At 36.1% G+C, this 27,263-nt stretch overlaps 1 protein-coding gene across 1 annotated transcript in view; it reads right to left on the reverse strand.

Annotated features, from left to right (window-relative positions):
- The window catches only part of INTS7 (integrator complex subunit 7), a 92,431-nt gene that overhangs the window by 50,796 nt on the left and 14,372 nt on the right, over positions 1 to 27,263 (reverse strand). The window contains exons 5-8 of the mRNA XM_060130983.1: positions 21,148 to 21,194; positions 16,883 to 17,082; positions 16,280 to 16,402; positions 1,427 to 1,544 (exon numbers count right to left, since the gene is read on the reverse strand). Coding sequence (XP_059986966.1) covers positions 1,427 to 1,544; positions 16,280 to 16,402; positions 16,883 to 17,082; positions 21,148 to 21,194 — 488 coding nt within the window. The remainder of the gene's footprint in view (positions 1 to 1,426; positions 1,545 to 16,279; positions 16,403 to 16,882; positions 17,083 to 21,147; positions 21,195 to 27,263) is intronic.

Here is a 27,263-nt window from a genome sequence, read left to right on the forward strand (position 1 = left end):
AGTTATAAGTGAGTGAGCTTCAGGAAGAATCAGGAGATTAAAGCTCATTCAACTTCTCAGCGGGGTCTCTCATTCCTGTCTTCCTTTCCCCTGCTGATTTTTCCATGATTCCTATCAACTGCAATCTTTTACACTAAGGGTGATCATACTTTGTGATGGTTGAAAAGGACACTATCATAAATAACAACAGGCATAAACCAAGACTATCTCAGGCAGTGTGGGACACATGGTCACCTTATTGATTTCCAGCTTGACATAAAAGTACTAGCTTAGGTAAAACCTCAGTGCTTTTTAAATAGGCAAAACATTTGAAAGATGAACCTATGAGTTCTCTTTACAAAACCATGGAAATTGTAATTTCCTCCATTCTTTTTCTTGCCCACGTGATACGGACAATGCAGACTCATCTATAAATTTACAAACATGTTTTGGAACTTACTTTTTTCCTTTTTTTTCTCATCAAGATATTAAAGAAAACTTGGGGAAAAACCCAGAAAAACCCAAAGAAAAAAACAAAAATCATCCCCAAACCCACAACCAGCATGACCTTTTTATTAACTTGCGGGAATACTTTAAAACATCTTTTTCCCCCATGCACACCAATACAATTTAAATATTCATATATAATCAGAATAAGTAGATACTTCCAATTTCTACCTTTAAAATATAATATTTGTGAGCATTTTTCTATGTCAATTGTTTTTGGAATAAAATTATTATTTTCAATTTTTTTACTTAGAAACAATTTACTAAGATAAATTCACAGGGTTCAAAAGGTTCAACCAATAGCAGAAAAAGGTATAAAGTTAGTAAGAGAAAAGTCTTCCTCATCCACTTAATGTTATATTTCTTGTGCATCATTTCAAGACTATAAAACAACAAAAAACTTTAGCCTTAAGTCTGTTATGTAAGCAAGCTCCTCACAGGGCATTAACAAACGCATTTTGGAGTTAAATCATATTAAACAGGCAACTAGGAAAGCATTATTGAACTGGGGTAAAGTTTTATTTTAATCATTTTCCAGAAGGATAACATATGCCTAAAAGGAAGCACATGACATTTGCTTTTAAAATTCACCACCGCTTGGCCTTTGAAATACACTTAAATCCAAAGGGCATTTTAAGTCAGAGACATACAAAAGCAAACCAGCTATTTTAAGCACCCTAAAAAATATTGTTTCATTCACATATAATGCAAAAAAGGGCAAATTGAGAAAAACTATAGCCTTGAGTTAAGATCAAAGATGCAAGATTTTATCATCTTAGGAATTAGTTAAGAAATCATTTTCAAAGAAATTCCTAACATATAACCATATGAAATTGAAACCTTTCCTGATTTAAAGCTTTACAGAGGAAACGACTTGAAATATCAACATGAATAAAGGATTAGCATGTTATCCATATATTATCTCCTTTCTTCTCTTTACCTGAAGCTATGCTGAAGTAATGTTTGACGGCGATGGTCCCTGACAGCGTGGAAAGAACAGACAACATTCCAAGTTTCAAGCTGTCATAAGGAGTCTGGAGGGCACATTCACAGAGTGCCTGAAATGCAGAAGAGAAAGGAATACAGAAGTTAAAACATCAGTATACCTTAAAACTGTCTACTCGTTTTAAATTTTCTAGCTTTTTAGAAAAATTATATCTTTTTTTCCATGATAAAAAACTTCAAACTGCCACAGCCAAGAGGAACCTTAGGAGACACATTAGCTAAATATAATGTTGTATCCTACATGGGATCTGAACAAAAAAAAGACACTGGGTAAAAACTAAAGAAATCAGAACGGAGTATGAGCTTTGGTTAATAATAATAATGTACCAATATAGGTTCACTGAGTGTAACAAATGTACCATACTCATGTAAAATATCAATAATTGGGGAAACTGGATGTGGGTATGTGGGAGTCCTCTGTACTACAGTCTCCATTTTTCTGTAGATCTATACCTGTTCTAAAAAATAAAGTTTATTAAAAAAAAGGTCATCATGAATGACTTTATTAAGATCACTATGAATTATGCCCTATTTAGTCCTCACAAGCAGAACCTCCAATATATTTTGCTTACCTGACAGATATTAGTTCATATGTATATATGTGTGTGTGTGTATACATATATATTTATATATATATACATATATATACACATATATATATACATATATATATATATTTTTTTAAAATAGTAGAGAGTGTAGCATTCTATCTAGTTAATAAGTGAGTGAGCTATCTATCTATCCTCCTCCATTTCAGGTCATTTACTCTACTCTTGACTTAAGGTGATCTGAAGTATTACCAAAATCAAGATGCTAGTTTTTTTTTTCACTGTAGTTAACCTTGAATATGTGTTCCTAGTACAGCGAGTCTTGGCTCATCCTGTATAGTTACTCTTAGGACTCTATAACATTACTGCATGTAGTGTAAATGGTCAAATAACTGTCCTGTTAAATTAAACCAACTCCCATTCTCTCACAAAGACAAAGTTTCAGAAAATGAGCAAAACTGAAAGACTAGGGGAACAATTAAAAATAAAATTTCAGGGACTTCCCTGGTGGTCTAGTGGTTAAGACTCTGCGCTTCCACTGCAGGGGGCGTGGGACTGATCCCTGGTTGGGGAACTAAGATCCGCAGGCTGCACGGCGTGGCCAAAAAAATAAGAAATTTTAAAAAAAAGAAAGAAAACATTCTTCAATAAAATAAAATTTCGGAAAGGGTTAAACAATAAATTTAATATGACCCCAATAAAAATATCAACAGAATCTTGGGGGGAGGGGAGAACTTAGATAACCTGTTTACAAATCAGAAAATATGCAGAAAATTCTGACAAAGTATAAGGACAAACAAAACAAGCCTTACCAAATATTAAAATGTAATCTATAGTAATAAGATAAGTTTTTCCTACTTGTGGACAGAAATCAAAAGAGAACTGGTCCCAGAAATAGATTCAAATACACACAGAATTTCATATATGATAATGGCATTTCAAATCAGAGACTATTCAATACACAGTTCAAGGGCAACTGGCCAGTCATCTGAATAAAATAAAACTTGATTCTTGTTTCCTTTTTATGGCAAATAAAAAACAAAACTGTAAAAAGCACTAAGATTTAACATGGGAAAAGAAAAAGTGAAAAGATAAGTGCCAAAATTGGGGAAAAAAATTTATATCATGTAAGATCAACAAAGGCCCAATAATCTTAATATATAAAAAGTTCTTAGTAATAAATAGGCAAGCAGCCCAAAAGAAAAATCAGTAGTTCACAGAATTTATATAAATGTTTTTAAAATATAAGATGTTTTAAACCTCACTGATAATTTGAAAAATTTAAATTAAAATGAGTTGCTTTCACCAATCTGATTGGCCAAGATTAAAGTTTAATAATACATAACACTGAAAACAGCATGGGGGAAATAGGCACTCACACACTGCTGATAGAAAGCTAAAAGGGTATAAATCTCATTGATGGGTAATTGGCAAGATAAAAAATTTTATATATATACATCACTGAGCCCCCAAATTCCTCTTTTAGAAATTTATGTTCACAAAGGCAACTTTTTTTAACAAACTCGTCAATGGAGCAATGTAAATGGCAACAACAAAAATACTGGAAACAACTCTAACATCCATCAGTGGGGGACTGGGAATAAAGAGACAGTACCACACAGCTGGTAAAAGAATGAAGTAGATTTATGTGCTAATATGAGATGTTCCCCAAGATGCATTCTTTTTTTTTTTAATTTATTGTATTTTTGGCTGCGTTGGGTCTTCATTGCTGTGTGCAGGCTCTTCTGTCGTTGCAGTGAGCGGGGGCCACTCTTCATTGCGGTGCGCGGGCTTCTCATTCTGGCAGCTTCTCTTGTTGTGGAGCATGGGCTCTAGGCGCATGAGCCTCAGCAGCTGTGGCACTCGGGTTCAGTAGTTGTGGCTTGCGGGCTCTAGAGCGCAGGCTCAGCAGTTGTGGCGCACGGGCCTAGTTGCTCCATGGCATGTGGGATCCTCCGGGACCAGGGCTCAAACCCGTGTCCCCTGCAATGGCAGGTGGGTTCTTAACCACTGCGCCACCAGGGAAGCCCCCCCCAGATGCATTCTTAAGTGACAAAAAGTTCTTAACATGCATAGAGTATATTTGCATTTGTACAGAAAAAAGATGGGACATACACATGCTTGTGTGTGGATGAAAAAATTCAGGAAGGATACCTAAGAAACTAGTAATAGTGATCACCTCTACAGAGGAGACCAGAGGGAAGAGATGGAAGACACTTATATTTTGCTCACTGCACACCTATGAACTCTGTTTAATTTTTATCACGTGCATGTATACTTTTTCAATTGAAAGAAAAACTTAATTAATAACAAAAATAGCAGCAGCAGCAAACATTACTGTGGAAGGCATGGAAATGGACTTGAAACACAAAGTAGTTTTTGGTAATGGAAGGGAAGACAGTCTATGTGATACAAACAAGAACTGGGGCAATTAGGCCAGAATACGAAGTGTTTATTTGCGGTAAGAGGAGATATATCCAAAAGGGATGAAGGCTAACAGAGAGAAATATTGATTAGGGAAGATTAGGCCAGATTATAGAGGGCCTTGAATGTTAGGCAGAGTAATGTAAACAGGATGAGAAAGGAAAAAGGAAGCCACTGGAGAGGAATAACATCATCTAAAGTGTTGGGAAGATTATTCTGGCAATGGTAAACAGAACAAGTTAAAGAAAGTTGAGAGGTAAGGAGCCATCCTGTAGCTTATGACAGTAATCCAAGCAGGTGGTGATTGGTGATGGCCTGAACTAGAACTCGGTGGCAGGAATGAAGAGTATAAATATGAGAGACATTTTGAAGGAGACTGTATATGAGGGAATGAACAAGAAGGATTCAATTATTATTATAAAATTTCAAAACTGATGACCAGAGAATGTTGGTTCCATTTACAAAGACTGAGAATTTATGCAGATAAACTAATTTTTGAGTAACAACAGAAAACAGGAAGAGATATGAAGTCCAAGAGGAAATATCCACCAGGCATTTGGAATCTGAGATGTCGCAGATTTTTAACTGGAACACTCTCATTAGAATTCTGGCTTTGCCGCTCACCATCGCTGTGATCTGCACCAATTACTGAAATCTTTGAGTCTCAACTTCTTTGTCTGTAAAATGGGGGTAAAGATTTATACAGAATTTATACATCCCTGGAAAAACATATAAAAAATTAGACACTGGTTACCACTGGGCAAAGGAGCTGAGTGGATGGCAGAAAAGTGGGAAATATTTTACTATATAGCCTTTTGTAGCATTTGAATTTTGACACATGAATATATTGGCAAAGAAAGGAAGTGAAGTTTAAAATAAAAGGCGGGCGGTGACATCTATTGTCTGTAAGATTAAACAGCTACTGAAGAGTCAAAGCACTTCACAACCTCTGCAAGTTACTATGCTGGAGAGCAACTGAGCTCAGGTAAGAGGACTAGATTGTTAGAGGACGCATGTGCTTATACTAAAGGAAGCCCTCAGATTGGCAGAGAAGAAATGGAAGAAAGAGCTTAGACTGAATTCAACTCAAAGATTCAACTCTGAGGAAAAGGGGGAATGAAGAATCCAGAGAAGGTGCAGTTCAGAGAGTGGGAAGAGTAAGTGAGGACAGATAAGGACTGAAGAAGGGGAAGGCTGACAGTGTCCAATGTATCAAAAGGAAAGATGATAAAGGCAGAAAAAGGTTCTGGATTTAGCATTAAGAAGAACACTGGTGATCTTTTAAGTAACTAAGCAAAGTAATAAGGAAACAGACCTATAAACAAGTGTGTTAAAGAAAGAGTAGGGAATGAAGATGTAAAAGCAGATATAGATGCTATTTTTGAAGTTCAAAAGAAAGCTTTTTTACAAAAGAAAAAAAAAGTCATTGCCATTAGGTAATATTACAGTTTTAATTTATTTATTTAAATACACAGGCTACTTCCATTTATCCACTTTTTACTGCCTAAATTGTTCTGCCTTGTACTGTTAGTTTGTACTTGGGAATAAAATTACTAACCAAATAGCCCCATAGGTTATGTCCTGTATTTACACATATTCAAAATTATGTCTTATAAAGTGCTCTATGTATAACAGATATTTAACCTTTTGGGATAATCAAGAAGGTTGAGACATGTTACATAAGATGATATTAATAATTTTAAAGAAGAAAAGATTTACCATTTAAAAAATTGAACAAAGTGTTAGAAAATCTATAAAATTATCTACAGTGTTATCTTCTCATTTCTGTCACTTTGCACAGTATTGGATACCTAAAATGCTCTCTGTAATTACATATTGGTTTAAAGGTCCATTAATTTAATGTAGTAAGCTTAACGGAGCACATCAAAGTTCCCCAGAAATAGCACATCAGTCATATTTCAACGATGAAATATGGTTCAAGTTTCTGTTTCAAGGATGTTACCTATTACAAAATTGTTCTTACCAGGACCATTTTTCAAAAAGGCAATATCTAACTCTTGAAATGGAGCCCCCTTTCTCACACACCACCACTGTTACTGTCACTGACTATTTGGTCTGAATTTCTCTCTCCAGGCTGGTTTAACTCACTGCTCAACTGAGGCTCTGTCCTGAATTACTGTTTTCTGGGTCAGCTCCTAAATGGGGGCTTCTCCTCTACTCTAGAATGGGACTGGCCACCAGGGATGTGTTCCAGAAAAGCATGGCAAAAAGTTGATAATCTTCAAAATAAAGAAAAATGTCATGTTAAAAGTACTCTGTGAAGGGGATTAAGAGGTACAAACTTTCAGTCATATAAGTCATGGCATATGATGTGCAGCATAAGAAACATGGTGAATAATACTGTAGTAACTCTGTATGAGGACAAATGGTTACTAGATTTATTGTGGTGATCATTTCATAATGTATTTAAATATTGAATCACTAAGTTATACACCTGAAACTAATATAATATTGTATGTCAACCATACTTCAATGAAAAATAAATAAACAAAAGTACTCTGCCAGAGACATAATACCTCTAAATTTTCTATGTCTCCATTGTACTAACTACAAAAAGAAAAAGATTATTAAAAGAGCTAATTCTCATGTTTAACTTGTCATTTCTCCTAGGATCAGGTAAGATATAATCAGAAATCTTTGGAGAGATCAAGTCAAAAATAAAATTACGCCTTTGAGAATACCCAGAACAAATAATCTTTTGCTATGTAACAGACAGGTTGAATAAATCAACCTCTTCAGATAAGACAATAACACCAGAATAGTGTAAACTATTAATACTGATCAACACAAATGGATATTATAGCAAGACATATAAAAAAAATCCAAAGAGAAATACAAACACATGAAAAAATATTTTTGTTCCTATGAAATTATTTGTTTTTGACTACCTTAACAATAATACGATATACTTGGGCCTTGATTTAGGCCCTTCCTTCCTTCAGGTTTTTAAGACATTCGGAACGAAAGTATTTCCTTTAAACCTGGAATATCTGATTACAGGTGGAAATTATAATACCTACCAACTCACCCGTAAAAATAGCAATAGAATGCACACAATTTGCAACTGAAATACCAAAACTCAAAAATCAATCAGCAGTGATAAGACTGGCTGAGAGGAAGAAAGGAAAGAATGAAGAAAGAAAAGAAGGAGCGAGGAAAACCTTGAATAAAAATAATTACTCTTGGTGACAGAGTAAAATTTAAATTTGAAATCAACAAGCTATTACCTTGTAAAGGTTAAATCATTAGAACTGTTTTCTTCTGCTCTATTTCAATATTTTCAAAAATACACCCAGGCTTTGAAAAAATGATTATTTGACCACATCCATTTAATTAAAATCAATATGCTCAGATTTCAGGCACAGTGGGAAAAAATTCTTTGTGGGAGAGACAAATATTTAATAACATGTATTTTCGATTAAAAAGAACTAAAGAAAAAAGCCACAAGAAAGATAAAGATAAATCAGAACAAAAAACTTCAGGGAAGATGTGGTATATTGAAGAAATACTCGTAAGCTGTGAAATCAACAAAACAGTTAACACTTAAGTAACCATTAATGTGGTTGTGAAGTTCAATGCAAATATTATAAAAAAAATTTCACACGATAACTGCATAGTATAAAAAAAGTAACTGGTAATTAAATTTCAGATTATTTCAACAACATACAGGGGGAGGAGGGAATGAAGGGGAGTAGAAAAGAGGAGAATTTAAGCCTGCTAAAATTTGCAATATTTCAACCACCATACTTTTCATTCTTAATAGAGATACACAAGTTCTTATATTAATATATAAAATATAGAGGTAGGTAAAGTAAGAATAATGCTTAATTACCATGCTAAAATCTTTTTAGTTCACTAGAGAATAAAAGAACAGTGAAAACTTGATCAAAATAACAAAGTAATGAAACAAGGGAAACAAAAAAGGACACATTGTAAACAGTCTAAAATACGACTGTTTATAAAAGTACAAAAACTCAGTTACATCGATAAATGTAAATAAGTTACACTACTAAAAAAGACTCAGATTAAGTCTAAAGAGGTAAATCTAATTATATGTTATTTATAAGAATCAAACCTAAATGACAGAGAAAGGTTGAGGATAACAAAATTGGCAAAGACCTGATAGATATGTGGAAAGAAAAATAAACAAGAGGCAATATTAATATTACATAAAGAACTTGAGGCCAAAACAGCTTTAAATAGGAGAGAGGATTCTTTTACACTAATAGAAGTTCTATCTGTGGAACAAGATAGCATTAAGATTTTTAAATTAAAATGGTTACATATAAATTGGCATGAGAAGCTAATGAATATCAAAACTTCACAGATCAAAAAGAGAAACTAATTTAAGATATAGTATACTTGAGTAGTATCAATAAGATTTCATACAGTTTAATACTGAAATATATATTAACACATATATATATTATATATTTATCTGTATTACTTAACATATATATTACATTATATAGAAAATATACTGTCTTTTCAAATTCTACGAACTGTTTACAAAAAATGATCCTACACTGCGCCACAAAGAAACCTTAAAATTAGGAATTAATAACAAAAGGTTAGCAACAACAAAAATTCCATCTACAAATATAAAAACCTTATCACGTCAAAAACAGAAACTTCCAGTTATAAGAAAAGTAAGTACTAGGGATGTAATGCACAATATGATGACTGTAGTTAACACTGCTGTGTGATATATAGGAAAATTGTTACAGTAAATATTAAGAGTTCTCATCATAAGCAAAAAAAATTTTTTTCTTGTTCTTCTTTTTATCTATATGAGATGATGGATGCTAACTAAACTTACTGTTAATCATTTCATAATATTTGTAAGTCAAACCATTATGCTTAAACTTATGTATGTGATGTATGTCAGTTACAACTTAATAAATGGGATAAAAGAAGAATAAGAAAAAAGGGGATAAAAATATTATTTAAACTAATTCCATGGTCAAAGAGGAAATCAAAACTGCTCTCATGGAAACTAAAAGAACAAAATCATTTACAATACAGTCGCCCTTCAGTATCCGCAGGGGTTCCAGGACCCCCCACTCCCGGCTGCAGATACCAAAATCTACAGATGCTCAAATACTACTGGTGTAGTATTTGCATATAAATTGCATATGCACATCCTCCCACATACTTTAAATCATCTCTAGATTACTTATAATACCTAACACAATGTAAATGCTATGTAAATAATTGCTGGCAGGTGGCAAATTCAAGTTTTGCTTTTTGGGACTTCCTGGGATTTTTTTTTGGAATACTTCTTTGAGTCATTGGTGGTTGGCTGAATCAGCAGATGTGATACAAAGGGATGATTCTGCAACCAAAAACCATGAAACACCTAGGAATATCTCACAGAATATGAGCAAAATTTGTATGCTGAAAACTAAAAACCACTGATGAGAAACTGAGAAAGATCTAAATAAATGGAGATATGCCATGTTCATAGATTAGAAAACTCAATACTATTAAGATGTCAATTCTTTCCAAATTGATCTATAGATGCAAATACCAATCAAAATCCTAGCAGACTTTTTCGTAGAAATTGACAAATTGGTTTAAAATTTTGTATGGAAAGGCAAAGGACCTAGAACATCCAAAATAAATACAAAGGTAGAGGACTCACACTACCTGATGCCAAGACTTACAGAATTCCAAGCTACAGAAATCAAAATTGTGTGCTATTGGCTTAAGAACAGATACACGGACCAAAGGAACAGAACAGAATCCAGAAATAGACCTATATAGATAAGGTCAACTCATTTTCAACAAAGATGCTAAGGTAATTCACAGAGAAAGGATAGACTTTTTAACAAATGGTGCTGGAACACCTGGCTATCCAAACACACCTCCATTCTTACCTTGCACCATATACAACAGTCAACTCAAAATGGATTACATAGAGCTAAATATAAAAGTTAAAACTATAAAACTTCTAGAAGAAAATATATGAGAAAATCTTTGAGACTTTGGGTTAGATAAAGACTTTCTAGATAGGGGCTTCCCTGGTGGCACAGTGGTTGAGAGTCCACCTGCTGATGCAGGGGACACGGGTTCGTGCCCCGGTCCGGGAAGATCCCACATGCTGCAGAGCCGCTAGGCCCGTGGGCCACGGCCACTGAGCCTGTGTGTCCGGAGCCTGTTGCTCTGCAACGGGAGAGGCCACAACAGTGAGAGGCCCGTGTACCGCAAAAAAAACAAAACAAACAACAACAACAACAAAAAAAACTTCCTAGATAAAAAACAAAAATACAACCCCAAAAGGAAAAAAAAAAATTGATAAACTATATTTCATCGAAACAAAAAAACTTCTGTTCTTCAAAAGATGCTGTATTCAAGGCACATACTGGCAGAAAATATCTGCAAAATACACATCTGATAAAAGTATTTGTATCTGGAATATATAAGGAGCTCAGTAACAAGAAGAAAACCTAAAAAAAAAAAGCAGCATAAAAGATTAGAGCAGGCATTTCACTAAAGAAGAGATCTGGATGACAAGCCTATACGATGCTGGTGGATACCACTACACAACTATTCAAAAGACTAAAATTACAAAGCCATACAATAAAAAGTGCTAGCAAGGATAAAGAACTACAACTCATACATTGCCGCTGAGTATGTAAAATGGTACAGCCATTATAGAAAACAGTTTGGCAGTTTCTTACAAAGTTAAACATACATTTACCACACAACCCAACAATTCTACTCCTAGGTTTTTACCCAAGAGATGTCCTACAAAGATCTGTACAATAAAAGCTTTATTTATAATAGAAAAAAAAAACACAAAAAACCGGAAACAATTCAAATGTCCATGAAGCTGTCAATGGATAAATAAACTATGGTCCATATACTGGGATACTACTCAGCAGTAAAATGGAACAAACTACTGCTTCATGTAACAACATGGATGAATTATGCTAAGCATTATGTTAAGCAAAAGAAGCCATACCCAAAAGGCTACATATTGTATGCTTCCATTTATATTTTGGAAAGGCAAAATTATAGGGATAGAAATCAGTTCAGTACTAGTCAGGGGTTAGGGGAAAGACTGACTAGAGGGGCCTGAAGGAACTCTGGAGTGATTTGAAAATGTTCTATATCACAATTGTGGTGGTAGTTACACAACTGTATACATCTATTAAAATTTGAACTGCATATCTAGAACTGTGTACCTAGAAAAGTTTCTGTAAATAAATTATACCACAAAATCTGACTTAAAAAGTGCATTTCAGGGACTTCCCTGGTGGCGCAGTGGTTAAGAATCCTCCTGCCAATGCAGGAGACATGGGTTCAAGCCCTGGCTGGGAAGATCCCATATGCCGCGGAGCAACTAAGCCCGTGTGCCACAACTACTGAGCCTGCGCTCTAGAGCCCGCGAGCCACAACTACTGAGCCCATGTGCTGCAACTACTGAAGCCCACGCACCTAGAGCCCGTGCTCCGCAACAAGAGAAGCCACCGCAATGAGAAGCCCCCGCACTGCAACGAAGAGTAGCCCCCGCTCGCCGCAACTAGAGAAAGTCCACGCACAGCAACGAAGACCCAACACAGCCAAAAAATAAATAAATTTATTTTTTAAAAAAAAGTGCATTTCAAATTAATGGCGATGGGAACACTGAAAGTTGTAATTTATGGAATGTGGCCAACCTGCACTAAGAGGAAAATTAATAGCCTTAAGTGCTTTCATTATTAAACAGAAGAATAAAAATAAATGTACCAACCACTTGAAAGGCACAAGAAAGCCATGCTTCTGGCAAGAAAAGGGGAACATAAACACAATAGTAAGAATAAAATAAAGATAAAATTTTAAACACGGAGCTACTAAAAATTATAAAGGTTCTTTATACTGATACTCATGAATCTGCAAAATAAATTAAATGGAAAACAAATTCTCAAAACTGATTCAAGTGGTAGAAAACTTTGATAGGGCAATAACCATGTAAGTAATTAGAAATATTCTCAAAACTCTATCCCTGGAAGAAGTTCCAGGTTCAGATGGACTTATGGCACTTTTTTTTTTTTTAACATCTTTATTGGGGTATAATTGCTTTACAATGGTGTGTTAGTTTCTGCTTTATAACAAAGTGAATCAGTTATACATATACATATGTTCCCATATCTCTTCCCTCTTGCATCTCCCTCCCTCCCACCCTCCCTATCCCACCCCTGACTTATGGCACTTTTAAAGCTATACCCTCAGAAGACAGAAAATTCTTATGTCATAGCTCTTAACCATTTCAGAGCATGGCAAGGGTAACTATTTACACTGCATTTACATTTTATTTATAACTACTTACATAATATTTACATTGTATTAGGTATTGTAAGTAATCTAAAGATGATTTAAAGTATATAGGAGGATATACATAGGTTATATGCAAAAACTACTATTTTATCCAAGGAACTTGAGCATCTGAGGATTTTGGTATTCAGCAGGGGGTACCGGAACCAAGCCCCCAAAAATGTCAAGGGACAACTGTATAGTAATTAAAGGAAAAAAACATGCAACCACATGAATGAGTCTCATCAGTATAATGTTGAGCAAAAGAAGTAAAAACAAGCAAAACTAAACAATATTTTTAGGGAGGCATATATATAGATGGTAAAACTATAAAGAGCAAAGAAATGATTATCACAAAGGTCAAAACAGTGGTTTCCATTGGGTGGGTATTAAGGCTCTGATCAGGAAGAACGATGTGAGAGAAGGAAGCAGGGTTCTGTGATTTTTGCAGTGTTCTCTTTCTAGCTGGATGGTGGTTACATGGGTTTTGATTTACAATTATTAAACTATTAAATATACATTGTACATACTTTTTTGTATGTGTGATTTATCTCAAAATAAGGAAAGAAATGAGATAGAATAATACAGTGCTCTTACTTGGTTTGGTTCCCTAAAATGACTGAGCACATTCTCTTCTTGGATAGTATGTTTAGTAGAAAAAAACACAAGAGGACAGAGCTCTCTTAATTCTTAATTAAGTCCTCTTAAGAAGCTCTCTTAAGCATATTAAGTCTCTCTGAACCCTAATTTGCTCATCTATTAAGTGCAAATACTAATTACTGTCCTTATGTCTTGGGGTATTTGTGACTATCAATCATAATATACCAAAACATGTTTAGAAAATTGCAAACAAAAAAACACAGCAGTTCAGTTTTCATAATCTGAAATTCAAAGGTTTTTGTTACACTGTAGCTATGATCATACCAAGAGATAATAAAATCCATGAAAGTAAGATTTATTTCTGACAATTTTCCATTTCACTTTAAGCAGCATTTTTTTAAAAGTGGTGCATCTGTCATCAGTAATGGGCAAACAAACAGGGTTCCACTTTGAGAAAAAATTAATATAAAACATTAATTTAACCTAGGAAATGCTATAAAAGATGACACATTAAAAGTCTAGAGATTGAAATCTGTTCTTGTATTTACAAAAGAAAACTTAAGAATGTCTTTTCCTCTGTGTGAAAAGGAGAAATACAGTTCGCTAAGTTCCCCATCCAGTACCTTTCTCTAATAAATACAGTCAGCACCAAAACTGTTCTCCCTAAATTGAGTAAAGGAAACAAGAATAAAATAAACAATTTAACTGGGCTTCTCAATTAGCCTTGGTGCTGCTATGGGACAATTAAAAAGAAACTGAGAGGCAAGTCTAATTCACTAAAACAAACCTAAACATTAAAGGATGTAAATTTTTCAATAACTAAGTAATATCTTTGAATGGTGACACAGCATAACTAGACTTATCATGGTGATCATTTTGAAATGTATAGAAAAAGATTACTATGTTGTGTAACAGGAACTAACACAGTGTTGCAGCTCAGTTATACTTCAAAAGCAAGCACACAAACGAACAAACATACAAACAAATTCATAGAAAAAGAGATCAGATTTGTGGTTACCAGAGGCACGGGGTAGTTGGATGAAAGCAGCCAAAAGGCACAAACTTCCAGTTATAAGATAAATAAGTACCAGGAATGTAATGTATAGCATGATAAATATAATTAACACTGTTGTTAGGTTATGTATGAAAGTTGTTAAGAAAGTAAATCCTAAGAGTTCTTATCACACAAAAAAATATTTTTTAAATTCTTTAATTTTGTATCTATGAGATGATGGATGTTCACTAAACTTATTGTGTAATAATTTCATGATGTAAGTCGAATCATTACACTGTATACCTAAAACTTATACAATGCTCTGTCAATTTTATCTCAATAAAACTGGAAAAAAAAGGGAAAAAAAGAAAGAAGTTTTATATATTTACTTTGCCACTTCTAACTTCTGCCACCAATATCAACAATGCTCTTGGAAATTTTTTAGATTGAAACACTTAGAAAAAGACAAAGATAATATTGGGTTGGCCAAAAAGTGCCTTTGGTTTGTAAGTAAAACTAAAAGACACCTTTTTCATTTCCACCAAAAACTTTACTGAACAACATATTCACCCTTTTGTGCCACTACCTTCTGTCATTTTTTAGGCAACTTCATAATTCCATCTTCCCAAAACTTTTTATCTTTTTGAGCAAAGAACTGTTCCAGGTGCCTTTTACAGTCTTCCAGGAAATTGAAATTTTTTCCATTAAGAGAATTTTGTAAAGACCAAAATAAATGGAAATCCGAAGGTGCATTGTCTGGTGAATAAGGCAGATGAATCAGAACTTCCCAGCCAAGCTGTAACAGTTTTCGCCTGGTCATCAAAGAAACATTCTGTCTTGCATTATCCTGATGAAAGATTAGTCTACTGACTAATTCTAGACACTTTTCGTCGAGTGCTACTGTCAGTTGGTCTAATTGGGAGTAGTACTTGTTGCAATTAATCCTTTGGTTTTCCGGAAGGTGCTCATAATAGAGGACTCCCTTCCAATCTCACCATATACACATCACCTTCTCTGGATGAAGACCGGCCTTTGGTGTGGTTGGTGGTGGTTCATTTCGCTTGCCTCACGATCTCTTCCGTTCCACATTATTGTACAGTATCCACTTTTCATCGCCTGTCCCAATCTTTTTTTTAACATCTTTATTGTAGTGTAATTGCTTTACAATGTTGTGTTAGTTTCTGCTGTATAACAAAGTGAAATCAGCTATACGTATACACAATTTGTTTTAACAACAGAACGTTTTTGTTACGTTTAAGTAGAGAATTGCATGTGGAAATATAACTTATGTGGAACCCAAACATCAAAGCGATTAACATAACCAAGCTGGTGTAAATGATTTTCAATGCTTGACTGGATATTCTGAGTATGTCAGCTATCTTCTGTGGGGTATAATGTTGATTGTTCTCAATTAATATCTCGATTTGATGGCTATCAACTTCAACTGGGGTATCCAACCGTGGAGCAACGTCCAGCGAGAAATCTCCAGCACAAAACCTCACAAACCATTTTTGACATGTTCAGTTAGTGACAGCACCTTCTCCATACACTGCACAAATCTTTTTTTGCATTTTTACCTTTCTTGAAATAATAAAGCATAATAGGTGAAAAATGTTGCTTTTTTTCTTCCATCTTCAATATTAAAATGGCTACACAAAAATTCACCAATTTTGATAAGTCTTGTATTAAATGTATGCTGATATGACAGCTGTCACATACAATCTAACAAAATTGTTTCGAATGAAGTTAAACACAACTAAGTGCCACTAGAGCCATCTTACAGAAAAAACCAAACAAACCTTTTGGCCAACTCAATATAAAAATGTAAAGCAAAACAATATGCTCTATTATAATGCTATATTATTTTTCTATATAAAATATTAATGTTCAAAGTTCTGCATACCTGAATGTTTTCCCTACTCCAAGTATGTGGTGTTTTACTGGCAAGTAATTTCAGATCTTGAATAGCAAGTCTCTTTACTGCTTTCCTGGGGTCATTCTTCAAATACTGCAATAGAAGTTGAATCTACAAAAGAAATAAGTCACTCCATGAATGATACTGCCACTGAAATTATCATTAGGGATGCAGTGTAAGTTAGTGAAACTTACATTTGAGACAGGGCTCATTTCAAATTACAGCCCTGTCATTTATTTGCTATGTGCCCATGTTTGGACCTCTTTCTCCTCTTGTATAGAAATATACTATCATTTAACTTGCAAGGTTCCAGCACAAGACCTGGCCTCAAACACTCAATTCTTCCCTTTTTTTTCCCCGCCAACTCTATGCTCTGCCACGTACCCCCACCTCCCCCTCATTTCTCTCAAGGCTCCTAAGAATTAGCACTATGAACAGAGGAAAAAAGCAAGCAAAAGGAAATGAAACCTTCTCTGATCTTTATCAGAGAAAGGGATCTTAATGTTATCAAAACTTATGGGTTACTTATTTTTTATCGTATACTTAATATGCAAGTTTATTGAAAAGGCAGTTAAAGAAAATTGACATTACCTGCTTAGGCGTATCAACCAAGGATGAAGCTGCAAGCAGAGTAAAGGTGTGCAAAGAAACAATCACCATTTTGTTGGAAGGGTAGGATGTGACTAGCTGTTGTAAGAGCTCACGAGCACTGGATGCCAATATTGCATCATGGTGCATGTGCTGCAGGATGGGGATCAACTTCAGCTTCAAGTCGACTGGCGTGGCTAGACCTAGATACAGAAAGAATGCTTAGAGATTTCTGATCATCATCCTGGATAATAGTTCACAGTTAAAAGGTCTGATTCAGTTAGCAAAATGACCATTTAAAAACAAATAGTATATGAGTATTATGGTTATAACATTAAAGATAATTATATACTAGAGATAATCAACAAGTTCAATAGTTTTTTTTCAAAAGTATGTACCTTAACATTAAGTTGTGGGTGCTTATTAAACTACATGCTGATAGTAGAAAATGCTCTTAAAAGGCACAGTAGAAAGCAGTCTTATTTGCTGCCTGTTTCTTCCCAAAGGATACTAAAAGATATACACATACATGTATACATATACACACGTATATGTACAAACTCAATGGTGATTATTTGATTATATTTACAATTTTAATTATTTCCTTCAATTCTAAGTCAAGATCAGGATGTGAACAGACTGTGTATGGAGCAGTTTTGAAACTCTCTGAACTTTGTGTAGCAATGCCTTTCTTTACAGTATACAAAGCTGGAACTCCATGAGGATTAATTCCAAAGCATCTTTTCCTGTCAACATTGGAGCTACATAAACAAAAAAGTCTTTTCTTCTACAACACGGCTTTGAGGTGACAGTGAACAAAAAACTGTCATCATAATATACTACACATAGGTCAAAAGCTAATTTAGCTCTGCTGATCACTGGTTTTGCCACTGTGAAGTGTTAGTGTGAATACATAAATATTTCAACATCCAACAGTGGCTTACATCAACTAAGTCCCTTACTATTTGGCCTCTCTTTGAGTTTAGCCAAAACAGAGTCCCAGGAGATGGGAGGGAGAATAAGGCCAGAGCATTTACTCCCTGGTTTTCTCTCTGCAGGATCATATCAGGCTTATGTTATTATTGTTTTGATCCTTAAGGTACTGAATGCATTTGAATGACCAGTCTATCTTTGAAACTCTTTCTCAATAGCTTCTGCTTTTTCACACTCTTCCTGGTTTTTTTCCTTTCTCAATCTCTTTGTATTCTCCTCTTTATCCACACTTTAACTTCTGGTATTCCTTGGGCTTGGTAATATATTATCTTCTTACCCTATATACTTTCCCTGAGTGAGCTTGAGCTTATATAAACCCATGGCTTCTATTACCAGCTATATGCTTTTTTTTTTTTTTTTTTGCGGTACGCGGGCCTCTCACCGCTGTGGCCTCTCCTGTTGCGGAGCACAGGCTCTGGACACGCAGGCTCAGCGGCCATAGCTCACAGGCCCAGCCGCTCCGCGGCATGTGGGATCTTCCAGGACCGGGGCACGAACCCGTGTCCCCTGCATCAGCAGGCGGACTCTCAACCACTGCGCCACCAGGGAACCCCACCAGCTATATGCTTTTAAAGACTGCCTCCCCCTCGCCTCCCTGATCCCTGAACTTCAGATATGTGTATCCCATTACCTCTGGTCATCTCCAATGGGATGTCTCAGATGTATTTTATACTTAACACAGCCCAAAGACAATTTCTGATCTTTGCTACGAAATTGCCCCTCCAACTTTTCCCATTTCAGGATATGACAACTCCATCATTACAGCTCCTCAGAACTTGGAGTCTTTCTTGATTCCCTTATTTCTCTCACACCCACATCCAAATTTATCAACAAATCTTGTTGGTTTCTATCTTTAAAATATAACCCAAATCTGACTGTCTTTCCACCTTCATTGCTATCACATTGGTCCATTTCCACCACCATCTCTTGACTGGACCATTGCAACAGTGTCCTAAGTATTGTCTCTACTTAGGCCTTTCCCCATGGCAGACTCCTGTCGCATATCTCCCCCTTCTCCTCTGCAAGTCTGTTCTCAATCCAGCAGTCAGAGGGACTCTTTGTGTTTACAGACATTTTTACTGAAGGCTTAGGGAGACTCAAGATTTTACTTTGCAGAAACACAAGCAGCTTAAAATTTAATTTAAGGATACTTTATTCCTAAAACTTGCTCACCACTTCTATTATCTTGAGCTCCAATCTTCCTCCACCTTGCCCCCATTCCCACCCCTGTGTTTTTCTCCCTGTCTCTCTTTCTATCTCCTAATTCCTGTTCATTTACTTCCACTTTAAATTTATTTATTTGTTTGTTTGTTTTTATTTAATTATTTTTGGCTGCATTGGGTCTTCGTTGCTCTGCGCGGGCTTTCTCCAGTTGCAGTGAGCAGGGGCTACTCTTCGTTGCGGTGTGCAGGCTTCTCACTGCAGTGGCTTCTCTTTTTTTTTTTTGCGGTACGCGGGCCTCTCACTGTTGTGGTCTCTCCCGTTGCGGAGCACAGGCTCCGGACACGCAGGCTCAGCGGCCATGGCCACAGGCCCAGTCGCTCCGCGGCATGTGGGATCTTCCCAGACCGGGGCACGAACCCGCGGCCCCTGCGTCAGCAGGCGGACTCTCAACCACTGCGCCACCAGGGAAGCCCCGGTGGCTTCTCTTGTTGCAGAGCACAGGCTCTAAGCATGCGGGCTTCAGTAGTTGTGGCTCACGGGCTCTAGAGTGCAGGCTCAGTAGCTGTGGTGCATGGGCTTAGTTGCTCCGCAGCATGTGGGATTTTCCCAGACCAGGGCTTGAACCCGTGTCCCCTGCACTGGCAGGTGGATTCTTAACCACTGCATCACCAGGGAAGTCCCTACTTTAATTTTTTACAGATAAAACTTATGGAACAAAAATGAATCTTAAGTATGCATATTAATGGATTTCTACATATGAATATATCCATAGAGCCACCACTCAAGCTATACAGAATCCTCCAGCACCCTAGGAGGCTTACATCAACTCCCTTGCTATTTGCCTTCTCTCTGGGTGGAGAGCCCCAGCAGAGGGGAAGAGAAGAATGCTCAGGACCGAGTATTTATTCCTTGGCTCCTTCTCTGCAGGGTCACATCAGGTCACATCATTCTGAAGGTCAGTTTTTCAAAGTGGCCCTCTTGATGTGACTCCAGGTTCTGGTAACCACTCCCTCTTCTGCACCATAGAGGGGTATAGGACTACATCATCCCCTATAGTTTACCTTGCCCACACCTTTGTAAATCGTTCCTTCATTAAACCCTACTAATTATCTCAGCTCAAATGTGACATCTGTTTCCTGCTGAGATCTTGTCTGATACAGCAGGCATTCAATAAAAACCTGCTCAATGAATGAGTGATGCTTCCTTTCTAATGATAGCTTTCTGCAGGACAGCCCCTTTCTGGCAGCAGGGGAAAAAAGACAAAGGAATAAACAGAAACAGGATAAAGCTCAACCACTCTATCTCAGTCTTCAATTAAGTGATTTTATTGTGGCTCCATTTCCTTTTCCATAAAATAGAGGTAGTAGTGTTACCTATCCAAGTCTGCCAAATTGCACAATTCAAAGAAATGCCATCTAGAAATACACAAAGAGAGTCGTGTTCTCTAGAGCTGTGCAATGCTGTAACCCCAGAGCTTCCTTTTATGAATATGATGAGGGTAGTGGGGTAATACATGTGAAGCACAGTATGGAAGATGAGACTAAAATACTAAGGCTTTGTAGGCTACAGTGAGGAATTTGAATTTGAGTTTCGTTGCAGCTGCAAGATACTGGAGGGACATTAGCAGAGTGAAGAGAGTCCCAGAGCTCCTAACAGCACAGCTCTCCCCCAGGTCAGAATGTTTTCCCCCTAAATATCTGCATTTCTCACTCAAATATCACTTTATCAGAAGTCTTCCTTGATCAACATATATAAAACAGTAACTTCCCCCCTTCTATCCTGCCATCTGCTCTGGGGACTCTCTAACCTTCTTACCGCACTTGTTCTCCGCAGCACCTGATATGTCATAAATTTACTTATCTGTTGCCACCACCAACCCTTCCACCATTAGAATGTAGGTTACATGAGGGCAAGGGCTTTGTTTTGTGTACTACTGTATCCTAAGCACCTAGAATAGTTCTGGCATTTAGAAGACACTTAATAAACATTATTTGAATGAATAAACGAATGAATAGTGACTAGCACACAGTAAGTACTTAATAAATGTTAGCAGCTAATATTAATATAAATCCCATTAAGTTACTTCATAATACCAAATGAAGCATACATACCTTGAATCATTTCACTGATTTTGTTACAGATTCCTACAGCAAAATCCCTTTGGAAAGAGAAAACAGCAAAATCTTTAAAACCAAACAATTAAATTTGCTTCAGTTTTCTGAGGACTTAAAAGAAACAGAACACAGTAAGCACAGGAGAAATGCAATACTCCAAATCGTAACTAATATTCCTAAGGTCAGGTGCCAGGGGTGGGGTAAGAAATGCAACTGAAACCAAAACTCCAAACAGCAGTGGGCTTATGCCAACACTGTTCCCACATGATTTTCAAGGAAAAATGCTCTGATTTATGAGCATTGTTGCAATTTGCATTACTAAATGACACTGTCTGAAAGACTCAAGGTCACCATCTCGGTCTACAATGTTTTAGGACACACTTTTAATTAAGAGAAGCTTTCAACACACAAGCGATCACTTACGTAAACAATAAAATATATACCAAATATTCTGAATTTTAGAAAAACAGAGTAAGTATGAAGTAGTAGAAACGCAGTAGGAAATATGGATAGAATCTTACTAAGAGCCAAATTATTTAAAAGTGGCCATTTTTTAGATTAAAGACCTAAATGTAAGACTAGATACTATAAAACTCCCAGAGGAAAACAGGCAGAATACTCTCTGACATAAATCTTTTTGGATCCATCTCCTAGAGTAATGGAAATAAAAACAAAAATAAACAAATGGGACCTAATTAAACTTAAAAGCTTTTGCACAGTAGAGGAAACCATATGCAAAGCAAAAAGACAACCTACAGAATGGGAGAAAATATTTGCAAACGATGCAACAAAGGATTAATCTCCAAAATACACAAACAGCTCATACAGCTCAGTATCAAAGAAACAAACAACCCAATCAAAAAATGGGCAGAAGATCTAAATAGAAATTTCTCCAAAGAAGAAAGAAGACATACTGATGGCCAAAAGGCACATGAAACAATGCTCAACATTGCTAATTACTAGAGAAGCGCAAATCCAAACTACAATGAGGTATCACCTTACACCAGTCAGAATGGCCATCATCAAAGTCTACAAATAATAAATGCTGGAGAGGGTGTGGAGAAAAGGGAACCCTCCTGCACTATTGGTGGGAAAGTAAATTGGTGCAGCTACTAGGGAGAACAGTATGGAGGCTCCTTAAAAAACTACAAACAGAACTACCATATAATCCTGCAATCCCACTACTGGGCATATACCCTGAGAAAACCATAATTCAAAAAGAGTCATGTACCAAAATGTTCATTGCAGCTCTATTTACAACAGCCCGGAGATGGAAACAACCTAAATGTCCATCAACAGATGAACAGATAAAGAAGATGTGGTATACATATACAGTGGAATATTATTCAGCCATAAAAAAGAATGAAAGATGCCATTTGCAGCAACATGGATGGACCTAGGTTGTCATACTAAGTAAGCCAGACTGAAAAAGACAAATATGATATATCTTAAATGTGGAATCAAAAAAAATGATACAGATGAACTTACATACAAAACAGAAATAGACCCACAGACATGGAAAATAGACTTGTGCTTACCAAGGGGGAGGGGGAGGAGGGATAAATTAGGAGTTTGGGGTTAACATATACACACTACTATATATAAAATAGATAACACATAGGACCTACTGTATAGCACAGGGAACTATACTCAATATTTTGTAATAACCTATATGGGAAAAGAATCTGAAAAATAGATATATATATGCATAACTGAATCACTTTGCTATACACCTAAAACTAACACAACATTGTAAACAAACTATACTTCAATTAAAAAAATAAAATAAAAATTAAAAACAAAGTAGGCATTTAAAAAATATTATATATGTGTAAAGTATTTTCCAAGGTGTTGCTTTTGAGTCTGTTGCAATTGAAATATCACTGAATGTTGCAAAAGTTATTAATAACATGAATTTTTGGGATAAAACATCATATAACATGTAAGGAAATAAGATACAGATAATATGATCTAACTTGGCTCTTTTAATCATGATAAATTATACACAGGGCATGGAATACTTCCCCTCTGCAGTTTAGATATCTATATAAAACATTTTCTGCCATTAAGATATTATTTAATATTCTCTGACAAAATGGAAAGCACACATCAAGTACACAGTGGTTGTCTGCAGGAAAAATACCATGCAGTCATTTGAGTTTCTACATGAACTACCCATTTTTTTTCATGAAATTTCATAATTATTCAGAGTTGGCTATTTGCAGATATTTTCTAAAAAGATGAATAAAGAAAGCTTGTAACTTTAAGGAAAGTAACTGGGAAAATTTTTTGCCAATCTCAGCTTCTAAGCAAAAATTAGCATTTCAGAAAACTTGTATCTGTCACCATGAGCTTGACAGCTTAATATTCACAGACCTTCCTGATGAGATCAGTGGTGATAGTAACAAATGCCTTTGATATTTTACAATGAAAAAGGTCAACATTTGGAAGACCTGCATAACACAGCGAACCAATATTTTCCAGAAGACCAATATCTAAGTTATAAAACCATACACGGGTAAGAGAGGCCAATGGCTTTCAACGTAACAGTACATATTCACTGGTGGCTTTAGAGTTCACAGGGCAATTAACCTTTAAGAACCAACACTTTTCTAGTTTTGGTATAGTAGCAAAGAAAAACATCCATAATTACCTATAAAGCCTTTAAAAACACTCCTTTCTTTTCCAGCTATATATCTGTGTGAGGCTGGATTTTTTTCATATTTTAACCAAAATAACATTGCAACAGAAACAGTGAACACAGAATCAGATATGAGAATCCAGCCAGACATTAAAAAGATTTGTAAAAACGTAAACCACCACCACTCTTCCCACAAAATTGATTTTTGTTTTCGAAAATAATTATTTTCATAAAGATTTTTTAATTTAACATATTAAGAATTTGTTGCTTTTTTTTTTTTTTTTGCGGTACGCGGGCCTCTCACTGTTGTGGTCTCTCCCGTTGCGGAGCACAGGCTCCGGACGCGCAGGCTCAGCAGCCATGGCTCTCGGGCCCAGCCGCTCCACGGCATGTGGGATCTTCCCGGACAGGGGCACGAACCCGTGTCCCCTGCGTCGGCAGGCGGACCCTCAACCACTGTGCCACCAGGGAAGCCCCAGAATTTGTTACTTTTTAAATGAACTAATAAATATTTTAAAAATTTAGGCATTTTCATTCTAATACAGTAACTATCAGTTGATATAATAATCCATATAAACAAAAAAAGCTCTTTGAGGACTTCAATAATGTTTGAAGAGTGTAAAGGGATTCTGATACCAAATAGTTTCAAAACTACTGCTCTGATATCAGCCTCACATTTGATAAGAAAAAGTAAGTTGTAAATGTCTTTCAGGTATAAGGCAAAAGGTGTATTAGGTATGTATAGATGACCTGTTCACATTTCAGAGTGCTCCTGTACTTGTTATTCCTTCTGCTTGGAATATCCTTCCTCTAGATTGCTGCCTCTTCTTCAGCACCCAGTTTCAGCTCAAATGTCACCTACTCAGTGAGGTCTTCCCTGATCACTCTACCTAAGCAGCTCACTCAGGTCATCATCACAATGACAAAACTGTTCTATTTTTCCATAACATTAATGAGCAGCTGAAACTACTTTGTATTTACATCACAACAGGTCATTCATCTTTTCCACTTCTGTATTCCTGGTGCTTGGAATAGAGTCTGGACATGATGGATATTCACTAAGTATTTCTTCACTAACTATATAATAACTTTTTTTTAAATAGTATCTTTTTTTTTTTTTTTAATTTTTGGCTGCGTTGGGTCTTTGCTGCTGTGCTCGGGCTTTCTCTAGTTGCAGCGAGCGGGGTCCACTCTTTGTTGCAGCGCGCAGGCTCTCATTGCAGTGGCTTCTCTTGCTGTGGAGCACAGGCTGTAGGCGCATGGGCTTCAGTAGTCGTGGTGCGTGGACTCAGTAGTTGTGGCTCGTGGGCTCTAGAGCGCAGGCTCAGTAGTTGTGGTGCATGGACTCAGTTGCTCCGCGGCATGTGGGATCTTCCCAGACCAGGGCTGGAACACGTGTCCCTTGCATTGGCAGGTGGTCTCCCAACCACTGCATCACCAGGGAAGTCCAACTAACTATATAATAACTTTGATAACAACTCAAAGTTTAAAAGTCTGTTACACTCCTCTAGGGTCAATAAACTGCAAGTTAGAAGCCTGCAGTTTTCTTTCCTTTTTTTCTTCTTTTTTGGTCTAATAATATTTTTTTAAATTCTTAATGTCAGCATTAAGAATATGTTAAGAATATATAGTCTTGTATGGTGAAATAAACAGAATAATCCTATTCTCCAGCTTCTTCCCCCCACCCCCCACCCCCAAATTCCGATGTCACACCATTGGTCATACACTCCTGGAATGTTACCATCTACTGGTACCAAGGGGCTACTCCTTTTAGATGGTGAGTGCACCCTTCGGTTCACCACAGTCATCACGTGAAGTCACTTCTCTCATTGACAATGCCTCCCTGGTCCCTGAAGGCATTTGGGTTTGCAACTCCTGCTCTGGGGCTAGCTCTTAAAACTTATAACCTTTTTCAGAACAAGTCACATGTGGTTGTGGTAGCAGACAGGTGGAAACAGGATTAAATAAATTCTTAAGGTCTTTTTTGGCCAGTTTCTCTAATTTGTTTAAGATCCAAAATTGATGGAGATACTAACATAAAAATCCATCCGTATTGGTTGAGATATTTGATCTCAAGCCAGGTCATCACTTCTGGGGGAAGAGGTAAATGCTAATCTGAAAAAGACGTATTTGCTTATTCACACTGATACATCTAGATAGGTCCTTCAGACTTTCCTATTGCACTAATTTGGTATTTTTAAACATCACAAATCACAAGTATACCATATTAAAGGCTGGTATGTGAAAAACTGCTTTTACGTAAACTATTAAATGTTTACTGGTCATCAATAAGAAAAAAATGCCAACTTTCAAAAGCACAAATAGGAACTGTCTTTACTCAGATATTTCTCTTCCTCAATTATTGCCACACCTACTACTTTCGATCAGTGAATTAAAGACTATATGCTTTCTATTCTCTAATCTCCTTTTCCAATGAGTAATCCTGGAATTCTGAAGGCTTCATAAGAGCAGCTGAAGAGAAGAATGTGATGTATTAATAAAATATAAAGGAAGACTGTTGGTGATTAACTCTTTCAAGTCTTATCCAAATTTAGCAGAGGCTCTTAATGTAAATGCTACTTTTTATTAAAAAAAAATCATAGTCATCTGATTATAAAACCAAAACTTGCTCCTAGCAGGATATACAGAAATTTGTAAAAAAGAAAACAAAAATAAGATAACCATCTTACCAACCAGAGACAATACTTCGATATATATCTTTCTAGTCTTTTTTCTATTCCATAAATATAAATACTTGTTTTTTAAATAAATCTATATCATATAACCTATTATGTAACCTATTTCCAAATATATTTCTAAAATATATGCGTTACAAAAGCTGATACAGTATTTCGTTGTACGGTCATATCTATCTTACTAGCACATTGGTTGGAATTTAAGTTGTTACTAATTTTTTTGGTTACGATAACCCTATAACTAGCATCCTTGTAAGTAAATATCAGTACACATTGCTGACTCCTTAGGATAAGTTCTTATAAGTGGATTTTCTAGGTCAAAGGAATGTACATGTTTGAAGCAAAATACATATTACCAAAATGTCCTCCAGAAAGCAATGCTACTTCCCCATCAGTCACTAAAGGGAATAATATATATTTTTTAGAGAGGATAATCAAGCAAGTCAAACACAGTCATAAAACTATGGTCAACATTTCATCAAAAAAAAATACACACACACACACACACACACACACACACACACACATAGATATACTGTTTTGTAAGATAGTAGACTATGACATCCCAAAGAAATTAAAATTGGTTTCAACTCAAGTTACTGTCTCTGTCAAACTGTGCACAGTTCTACTGCCAAAAAGCTAAACTTGAGAAGACAGTAAGAAAGCAGCAATTTAGTATTAGGACTGTATGTCTGGGGAAGGCTGTTCAGTAGACAAAGCTTCTGCTCCCCAGTGAAGCCTTCCCCAACTACTCTAATCCCATGCTGATCCTGTCC

This window comes from Lagenorhynchus albirostris, chromosome 2 (genome assembly GCF_949774975.1).
Source record: "Lagenorhynchus albirostris chromosome 2, mLagAlb1.1, whole genome shotgun sequence".
In the NCBI taxonomy this organism is placed as follows: Eukaryota; Metazoa; Chordata; class Mammalia; order Artiodactyla; family Delphinidae; genus Lagenorhynchus; species Lagenorhynchus albirostris.